Raw genomic sequence first — 10,820 nt, forward strand, 5'->3', positions numbered from 1 at the left:
TTTCTCTAGAGAGGAAGACATGCCAGGCTGGTGGGACAAAAGACAAGGAATACATTTCCAATGCCGGTCCCACTAGGGAGAACCAACGATAAACATTCACACCTCAGTCATGAATCGTCTCGGGCTGGTGAGGCTAGCAGGGTCAGCCAGACAGGAATTGTGTTAGAATGGTTAGAATGTGTGAAAATAACAGAGGGGGGTGGGAGGAGGGTGGAGAGTTGAATTAGTCGGGTAAAGGACTATTATTCATGGAACATGAAAGATGTAGAATAGTGGCAGAAATCTGGTGGTATGAGATTCACACCAGTGTATTATCGGAAACAAAGGATGGAGTGGAAAGAGAGAGAGACAAAGACAGAGACAGAGAGAGTGTGAAAGAGAGAGAGAGAGAGAGAGAGAATGACAAAAGAGAGTGAGAGGGGGAGAGGGGGAGAGAGGGAGGAGTGTGACAGGGAGATAGAGACTGAAGGAGTGGGACAGGGATATAGAGACTGAAGGAGTGGGACAGGGAGATAGAGACTGAAGGAGTGGGACAGAGAGATAGAGACTGAAGGAGTGTGAAAGGGAGATAGAGAAGGGAGATAGAGACTGAAGGAGTGTGACAAGGAGATAGAGACTGAAGGAGTGGGACAGGGAGATAGAGACTGAAGGAGTGGGACAGGGAGATAGAGACTGAAGGAGTGGGACAGGGAGATAGAGACTGAAGGAGTGGGACAGGGAGATAGAGACTGAAGGAGTGTGACAGGGAGATAGAGACTGAAGGAGTGTGACAGGGAGATAGAGACTGAAGGAGTGGGACAGGGAGATAGAGACTGAAGGAGTGGGACAGGGAGATAGAGACTGAAGGAGTGGGACAGGGAGATAGAGACTGAAGGAGTGTGACAGGGAGATAGAGACTGAAGGAGTGGGACAGGGAGATGAAGGAGTGGGACAGGGAGATAGAGACTGAAGGAGTGTGACAGGGAGATAGAGACTGAAGGAGTGGGACAGGGAGATAGAGACTGAAGGAGATAGAGGAACAGGGAGATAGAGACTGAAGGAGTGTGACAGGGAGATAGAGACTGAAGGAGTGTGAGAGAATATGTGAGGAAGAGGGAGGCCTATAAAGAGAGAGATTAACAGAAGCCCTCCCTTTCACTGCTGTGCTCTACCTAACACACAGTAACACTGACACACTTTCAGCCTACTGTGCTAGGAGCGCTCTCCTCCCTGTTCTCTTTCCCTCCTCTCCCTCCATCCCCCGTCTCCCTCGTTCCTTATCTCCCTGAGGTACCTCTGTATAATATCTGAACCCATCTCCTCCTCTAAACAGTGTGAGTAGTAACACGTTTCTCCATCACGCTCTCAGTAAGATGCCTGGTGCTGATGCTCAGAGAACTCCAGGTGATGTTGCGTTTGGATTATAGGTGCTGGGGTATTACCTGGTACTGGATAAACTGTAAATACAGAAATACACACACACACACACACACACACACACACACACACACACACACACACACACACACACACACACACACACACACACACACACACACACACACACACACACACACACACACACACACACACACACACACACACACACAGAGCATTCTTTAATAAAAGTCGATCTTGTCACTCTAGCTATCAGCACCAGAATTCCTCCAGTCCTACATCTGTACTCTTCATCTGAGAACAGTGGAGAGGGACTTCACTGTCATTTTTCAGACAGATGCTGCCAGTTTCCTGGGTCGTACTATAGCCTAGAGATGCCCCAAAGGACCCACCGTGGGCCCTGGCCTGCCTGAGTTTGACAAGGCCAATCTTCCTGTTATCCGACGAGGCAGACAAAAGAGACATTCTCGTCCCAATTAAAGCACAGGAGCGTTTAGTAAAATAGCTTAATGAGCTCGCCGATCAGCGCAGCGTGAAAACAGTCATTAGCAACAGCTTTTAGGTAGCGAGGCTAGCCTAGTGTCTGCCGCACACACTCACTCACACACGCGCATGGCGCAAGCTGCTCTCCTGGTGTAATTATCTTTGATAGAGAGGGGGGGGGACAGACAGAGGGAGCCAGAGAAGGAGAGAGACAGAGAGAGACAGAGGGGGGGAAGAAGAGGGGAGAAAGAGAAGTGAGAAAGAGAAACAGAGAGAGAGAGAGTGAGCAAGAGAGTGAGCAAGAGAGTGAGCAAGAAAGTGAGCAAGAGAGAGAGGCATCTTCCCCAATATTTGGAACAAAGGACTGATAACCCATCCACAAAAGTGGAGACAAATTTGACCCCAATAACTACCATGGGATTTGCGTCAACAGCAACCTTGGGAAAATTCTCTGTATTAACAGCAGACCTGGTCATTTCCTCAGTGAAAACAATGTACTGAGCAAATGTCAAATGGGCTTTTTACCAAATTACCATACGACAGACCACGTATTCACCCTGCACACCCTAATTGACAAACAAACAATCCAAAACAAAGGCAAAGTCTTCTCATGTTTTGTTGATTTCAAAAAAGCTTTTGACTGAATTTGGCATGAGGGTCTGCTACACAAACTGATGGAAAGTGGTGTTTGGGGAAAAACATAGGACATTATAAAATCCATGTGCACAAACAACAAGTGTGCATTTAGAATTGGCATATTTCTTTCCACAGGGCCGTGGGTTGAGACAGGGATGCAGCTTAAGCCCCACCCTCTTCAACATATATAGCAATGAATTGGCGAGGGCACTAGAACAGTCTGCAGCACCCGGCCTCATCCTACTAGAATCTGAAGTCAAATGTCTACTATTTACTGATGATCTGGTGCTTCTGTCCCCAACCAAGGAGGCCCTACAGCAGCACCTAGATCTTCTGCACAGATTCTGCCAGACCTGGGCTCTGACAGTAAATCTCAGTAAGACCAAAATAATGGTGTTCCAAAAAAGGTCCAGTCACCAGGACCACAAATACAAATTCCATCTAGACACTGTTGCCCTAGAACACACAAAAACCTATACATACCTCGGCCTAAACATCAGCGCCACAGGAGAAACAAGGCAAGAAGGGCCTTCTATGCCATCAAAAGGAACAGAAAATTTGACATACCAATTAGGATCTGGCTAAAAATACTTGAATCCGTTACAGAACCCATTGCCCTTTATGCTTGTGAGGTCTGTGGTCTGAATTAGGCCGATACCCACTCATTATCATTATCATTATCATTATCAAAATCCAGAAAAGATCCGTTCAATTCTACAACCACCTAAAAGGAAGCGATTCCCAAACCTTCCATAACAAAGCCATCACCTACAGAGAAATTAACCTGGAGAAGAGCAAGCTGGTCCTGGGGCTCTGTTCACAAACAGACCCCACAGAGCCCCATGACAGTTACACAATTAGACCCAACCAAATCATGACAAAACAAAATAATAATGAATTCACACATTGAAAATAATTAACAAAAAAACAGAGCAAACTAGAATGTTATTTGGCCCTAAACAGAGAGCACACAGTGGCAGAATACCTGAACTCTGTGACTGACCCAAACTTAAGGAAAGCTTTGACTACAGTGCCTTGCAAAAATATTCATCCCCTTTGCATTTTTCCTATTTTGCTGCATTACAACCAGTAATTTAAAATGATTTTTATTTGGATTTCATGTAATGGACATACACAAAATAGTCCAAATTGGTGAAGTGAAATGTAAAAAAAATACTTGTTTCAAACAGAAAAGTGATGTGTGTATACGTACGTATTCACCCCCTTTACTGTGATGCCCCAAATAAGATCTGGTGCAACCAATTCACTTCAGAAGTCACATAATTAGTTAAATATAGTCCACCTGTGTGCAATCTGTGTCACATGATCTGTCACATGATCTCAGTATATAGACACCTGTTCTGAAAGGCCCCAGAGTCTGCAACACTGAGCAAGGGGCACCACCAAGCAAGCGGCACTATGAAGGTCAAGAAGCTCTCCAAACAGGTCAGGGACAAAGTTGTGGAGAAGTACCGATCAGGGTTGGGTAACAAAAAAATTTTTTTAAATAGAACTTTGAACATCCCACGGAGCACCATTAAATCCATTATTTAAAAATGGAAAAAAATATGGCACCACAACAAACCTGCCTAGAGAGGGCCTCCCACCAAAACTCACGGACCAGGCAAGGAGGGCATTAATCAGAGAGGCAACAAAGGGACCAAAGATAACCCTGAAGGAGCTGCAAAGCTCCACAGTGGAGATTGGAGTATCTGTCCATAGGACCACTTTAAACCGTACACTCCACAGAGCTGGGATTTATGGAAGAGTGGACAGAAAAAAGCCATTGCTTAAAGAAAAAAATAAGCAAACACGTTTGGTGTTCGCCAAAAGGCATGTGGGAGACTCCCCAAACATATGGAAGAAGGCGCTCTGGTCAGATGCGACTAAAATTGAGCATTTGACCATCAAGAAAAACGCTATGTCTGGCACAAATCCAACACCTCTCATCACCCCGAGAACACCATGTTTTCATCAGCAGGGAAACTGGTCAGACTTGAAGGAATGATGGATGACGCTAAATACAGGGAAATTCTTGAGGGAAACCTGTTTGTCTTCCAGAGATTTGAGACTGGGACAGAGGTTCACCTTCCAGCAGGACAATGACCCTAAGCATACTGCTAAAGCAACACTTGAGTGGTTTAAGGCGAAGAGAGAGAAGAGAGAGAGAGAGAGAGAGAGAGAGAGAGAGAGAGAGAGAGAGAGAGAGAGAGAGAACGACAGAGAGAGAGTGAGAGAGAAATGAGAGAGAGAGAGAGACAGCCAGAGAGAGAGAGAGAGAGAGAGAGAGAGAGAGAGAGAGTGAGAGAGAAATAGAGAGAGGGAGACAGATAGATAGACAGCCAGAGAGAGAGAGAGAGAGAATGACAGAGAGAGAGAAATAGAAAGAGAGTGTACAGTAGCCTACAGCCATGTTCCTCCACCATGTACAGTAGCCTACAGCCATGTTCCTCCACCATGTACAGTAGCCTACAGCCATGTTCCTCCACCATGTACAGTAGCCTACAGCCATGTTCCTCCATCATGTACAGTAGCCTACAGCCATGTTCCTCCACCATGTACAGTAGCCTACAGCCATGTTCCTCCACCATGTACAGTAGCCTACAGCCATGTTCCTCCACCATGTACAGTAGCCTACAGCCATGTTCCTCCACCATGTACAGTAGCCTACAGCCATGTTCCTCCACCATGTACAGTAGCCTACAGCCATGTTCCTCCACCATGTACAGTAGCCTACAGCCATGTTCCTCCACTATGTACAGTAGCCTACAGCCAGGTTCCTCCACCATGTACAGTAGCCTACAGCCAGGTTCCTCCACCATGTACAGTAGCCTACAGCCATGTTCCTCCACCATGTACAGTAGCCTACAGCCATGTTCCTCCACCATGTACAGTGGCCTACAGCCATGTTCCTCCACCATGTACAGTAGCCTACAGCCATGTTCCTCCATCATGTACAGTAGCCTACATCCATGTTCCTCCATCATGTACAGTAGCCTACAGCCATGTTCCTCCATCATGTACAGTAGCCTACAGCCAGGTTCCTCCACCATGTACAGTAGCCTACAGCCATGTTCCTCCATCATGTACAGTAGCCTACAGCCATGTTCCTCCACCATGTACAGTAGCCTACAGCCATGTTCCTCCACCATGTACAGTAGCCTACAGCCATGTTCCTCCACCATGTACAGTAGCCTACAGCCATGTTCCTCCACCATGTACAGTAGCCTACAGCCATGTTCCTCCACCATGTACAGTAGCCTACAGCCATGTTCCTCCACCATGTACAGTAGCCTACAGCCATGTTCCTCCACCATGTACAGTAGCCTACAGCCATGTTCCTCCACCATGTACAGTAGCCTACAGCCATGTTCCTCCACCATGTACAGTAGCCTACAGCCATGTTCCTCCATCATGTACAGTAGCCTACAGCCATGTTCCTCCACCATGTACAGTAGCCTACAGCCATGTTCCTCCATCATGTACAGTAGCCTACAGCCATGTTCCTCCACCATGTACAGTAGCCTACAGCCATGTTCCTCCACCATGTACAGTAGCCTACAGCCATGTTCCTCCACCATGTACAGTAGCCTACAGCCATGTTCCTCCACCATGTACAGTAGCCTACAGCCATGTTCCTCCACCATGTACAGTAGCCTACAGCCATGTTCCTCCACCATGTACAGTAGCCTACAGCCATGTTCCTCCACCATGTACAGTAGCCTACAGCCATGTTCCTCCATCATGCACAGTGGCCTACAGCCGTACGAGTTGTAGAAATTGCCATCTTGTGTTCGGGGCTTTTCGTCAGTCTTCGTGTTTTTTACATGCAGGGAGCATAAATTGTACAAATGTAAACTTACAAAGAATTGTTGAAGTTAGAACCCATGTATATTAGTTGATAAACAGTCATGGCTAAAAGGTTTGAGAATGACACAAATATACATTTTTGCAAAGTTTGCTGCTTCAGTGTCTTTAGATATTTTTGTCAGATGTTATTACAGGAATACTGAAGTATAACTACAAGCATTTCTTTCATAAGTGTCAAAGGCTTTTATTGACAATTACATGAATTTGATGCAAAGAGTCAATATTTGCAGTGTTGACCCTTCTTTTTGAAGACCTCTGCAATCCACCCTGGCATGCTGTCAATTAACTTCTGGGCCACATCCTGACTGATGGCAGCACATTCTTGCATAATCAATGCTTGGAGTTTGTCAGAATTTGTGGGTTTTTGTTTGTCCACCTGCCTCTTGAGGATTGACCACAAGTTCTCAATGGGATTAAGGTCTGAAAAATTGGGCTGACAAGGCTGGAAATTCTCCAGCCTTGTCCTCGTCAACACTCACACCTGTGTTAATGAGAGAATCACTGACATGATGTCAGCTGGAACTTTTGTGGCAGGGCTTAAATGCAGTGGAAATGTTTTTGAGGGATTGAGTTAATTTGCATGGCAAAGAGGGACTTTGCAATGAATTGCAATTCTTCGGATCACTCTTCATAACATTCTGGAGTATGTGCAAATTGCCATCATACAAACTGAGGCAGCAGACTTTGTGAAAATTCATATTTGTGTCATTCTCAAAACTTTTGGCCACGACTGTACAGTACAGCAACAACTACATAAATATCTGATAAGGTCCATTATCTGCTACCTGCCATTTAAAACTACAACATTTTCTCTCAGCCTCATCGCAAAGTGTGTAGAATAGCAGGATTTAAAACTACAACATTTTGTGAAGAAAAGCATGAGATGAGCTATAATTTTTTTTATTTTTATTTTAAATGTCTGCCTCATGGGGGAAAAAAGTGTAGAATTGCAGAAAATTAGCTTTAAAACTGCAACATTTTCTCTTAGCCTCATGACAAAATGTGTAGAATAACACTGGGGTAGTCCGGCCCTGGGAAAGAATAGGTTTGGACACCTGGTAACCCAAGGTTACTCTTTCTATCAATTAGTGGTTTTGTCTCATGTGCTGTTCTGGGTCTCTGCTGACACAAGCAGACATGAAAACTGAATGAGGAGGGTGGAGTCAAATGCTTCCTCAGGCATATAGTTGTGGCAGACTGTATCAAACTTAGAGGACAAAAACACTGGATACCTGCTACTCAACAATAACATTCACACCCAGGTGGTTCCTTCCGTTCCTATTTTATCAACCCATCGAGAGCTTGGAACTATACAGTTCTGCAAGGTTAGAACAATTCTTAGAGAATTGACTCTCCAGTCCCAACTTTCATTGGTTTGAATGAAGTCAGTTATTTTTATATTGAATTCTTTTGAACTTAACAGCATGCGTTGGGGTATTTAATGTACTGTATAGGTCGAGAACATTGAACAGAACAAGACTGGGTCAATAACTCCATTTAGTAAACAAATGACGATAGAACTGTAGCAGTAGTTCCAAACTCTTGACATTCCATTCAAGCACCATCAAAGAAATGAATCATGCATTTAAACTAAATTGCTAATTTCCCATTAAAACAATAAACCAGATGTAAAAATAATACAAGCCATTAGACATTTTGTGTTGTTGTGAAAAGGAAAAGGGCTCAACTCTTAATGCTCCGACACTCATTAGTGGTGTCTAGAAGAGACTCTGTTTGATTATAGGGTTATTAAGGTTTTATAAATGAAAGAGAAACCACACTGCCACAAACAACACAAAAATCACACTGCCACAAACAACACAAAAATCACACTGCCACAAACAACACAAAAATCACACTGCCACAAACAACACAAAAATCACACTGCCACAAACAACACAAAAATCACACTGCCACAAACAACACAAAAATCACACTGCCACAAACAACACAAAAATCACACTGCCACAAACAACACAAAAATCACACTGCCACAAACAACACAAAAATCACACTGCCACAAACAGGCAGCGATATTTCACATGTTGTGCTTTGATGTACTCAGTATCCCATCCTCCCATGGAAACAGCATGCAGGGAAAGATGAGTGGCAGTGAGAGCATCATGAACCCCTCTGAAGCCAGCAGAGGACAATTACTGAACTTGTTCCTTACATCTTCTGCTGGGGAGAAATAACTAACTGTCCCTTCTGTGTCTCTTCTCTCTCTCCCTTCTGTCTTCTCTCTCTCCCTTCTCTCTTCTCTCCCTCCCTTCTCTCTTCTCTCTCCCTTCTCTCTCTCCTTTCTCTCTTCTCTCTCCCTTCTCTCTCTCCCTTCTCTCTTCTCTCTCTCCCTTCTCTCTTCTCTCTCTCTATTCTCTCTCTCCCTTCTCTCTTCTCTCCTCCCTTCTCTCTTCTCTCTCCCTTCTCTCTCTCCTTTCTCTCTTCTCTCTCCCTTCTCTCTCTCCCTTCTCTCTTCTCTCTCTCCCTTCTCTCTTCTCTCTCTCTATTCTCTCTCTCCCTTCTCTCTTCTCTCTCTCCCTTCTCTCCTCTCTCTCCCTTCTCTATTCTCTCTATCCCTTCTCTCTTCTCTCTCCCTTTTCTCTTTGAAGAGAATACTGCATATTCTGCCTGCCTGACTAACTGTCTCCCTGCTTAGAAGAAATTGTCAAATTTTCTCTCTCCTTTGCTTGCCTTCTAATCTAAAAGTATCCTCTTTCTCTTTCTCTTCCTCTCTCTTTCTCTTTCTGAAAACACCCTCACACGTTCCCACCAAATCGCAAAGATAGTAACCCTTCCTATCTTCCAGTGTGAAAAACATTTCCCATCTAGCACAGTGGCAAGTCTCTCTTACCTGGGAAATCTCATACAGCAGCTTGTAGTGTTCCTCCCGTTTCTGTAAAGAGCACAAATTGCAGCCCATTCTAGTTGTCGTGGAGATGACAGGCGGCGGCGGTGCGCGGTGGGTCCCCCAGGGTAGATATGCGGAGGATCACACAGGGACTCTGCCTGAAAACCCGGCTCTGTTTTTCATCAGGGTGTCTTTAGAAAGACACTCTTCTCTCACCCTCACACACACAGCAGTACCACAGTACACACACACTCCGATACACCAATACTAAGCTCCAAGCTCCAGGATCCAGCAAAGTGTCTTGTGTTGGGAGTCCTCTCAGAGTGTGTGTGTGTTCTGTTGGGAGTCCTCTCAGAGTGTGTGTGTTGTGTGTTCTGTTGGGAGTCCTCTCAGAGTGTGTGTGTGTGTGTTGTGTTGGGAGTCCTCTCAGAGTGTGTGTGTGTGTGTGTTGTGTGTGTGTTGCGTTTGTCAATAGAAGAAGCAATCAGCTCCTCTCTCTCCTCTTTCTCCTCTTTATTTCTCTCTCTCTCTTTCACACACTCTCTCTCATTCCCCCTCGTCTCCCTCTCTCTCTCGTCTCCCTCTCTCTCTCCTCTCTCTCTCCTCTCTCTCTCTCTCTCTCTCTCTCTCTCTCTCTCTGTCTGTCACTATGAGCACACATTCATACACACGCTGGGCTTGTAGAGACACACCCCTCTCTCTGTCAGGCTTGCTGCACATCACCACACCTACTGTGGTTCATGAATAATAATCAAGCTCATTGGCTGTTCTGTTAGGGGGAGGAGTAAGGGGGAGGGGGAGGGTTCTCAAAGCTCTGATACAATACTGAGCTGGTACTGTGCTTAATGTGTGTGTGAGTGGGGAGTGGGGGGATCTCTGGGTGTGTGTGTGTCTGCATCTGTGTGTATGTGTGTACGCGTTCCCTTGCATATACAGTATAGTACCTCTAAACAAAGCCATGAAAAGCCTCAACCTCCTTTATTGGACATTCAATGTATTTTACACAATTGAACCGTTACAAAACACAATACATTGACATCTAGATTTCAAACACGGATCAATCTAATTCTAATTCAATCAGAGTGAAAAGTGATAGAAGAGAAGTGGCATTTTGTGAAGTGAAATAGATTTCCAGTCGGCCAGTGATTGTAACTAAACAGATCCTCTCAGAGCTAGTAGACAAGGGCAGCCTGATTGACACAGGAAGAGACACAGACGGAGGGTATTGATTGGATCAAATTAGCTTCCACTCCAACTGCCCTCACACTGCGGGAGGGAGGGTGGGAGAAAGTGGGGAGAGAGAGAGCGAGAGAGAGGGAGGAAGTGGGGAGGGAGGGAGGGAGGGAGCGAGGGGGGGGTGGGAAGAGAAAGGGACAGAAACAAATAAAGTGGGGGAGAGATAGAGAGAGAGAGAGAGAGAGAGAGAGAGAGAGAGAGAGAGAGAGAGAGAGAGAGGAGAGAGAGAGAGAGAGAGAGAGAGAGAGAGAGAGAGAGAGAGAGAGAGAGAGAGAGAGAGAGAGAGAGAGAGAGTAGAGAGAGAGAGAGAGAGAGAGAGAGAGAGAGAGAGAGAGAGAGAGAGAGAGAGAGAGAGAGAGAGAGAGAGAGA

General features: G+C 45.4%; 1 protein-coding gene across 1 annotated transcript in view; it reads right to left on the bottom strand.

Annotated features, from left to right (window-relative positions):
- pdzrn4 (PDZ domain containing ring finger 4) overlaps positions 1 to 9,836 on the bottom strand; it is a 96,207-nt gene extending 86,371 nt beyond the window's left edge. Inside the window, exon 1 of the mRNA XM_052515154.1 lies at positions 9,218 to 9,836. Within this exon, the coding sequence (XP_052371114.1) occupies positions 9,218 to 9,286 (69 nt within the window). The 5' untranslated portion in view covers positions 9,287 to 9,836. The remainder of the gene's footprint in view (positions 1 to 9,217) is intronic.
- Positions 9,837 to 10,820: the final 984 nt, after the last annotated feature.

This window comes from Oncorhynchus keta, unplaced genomic scaffold (genome assembly GCF_023373465.1).
Source record: "Oncorhynchus keta strain PuntledgeMale-10-30-2019 unplaced genomic scaffold, Oket_V2 Un_scaffold_21901_pilon_pilon, whole genome shotgun sequence".
Lineage (NCBI taxonomy): Eukaryota > Metazoa > Chordata > Actinopteri > Salmoniformes > Salmonidae > Oncorhynchus > Oncorhynchus keta.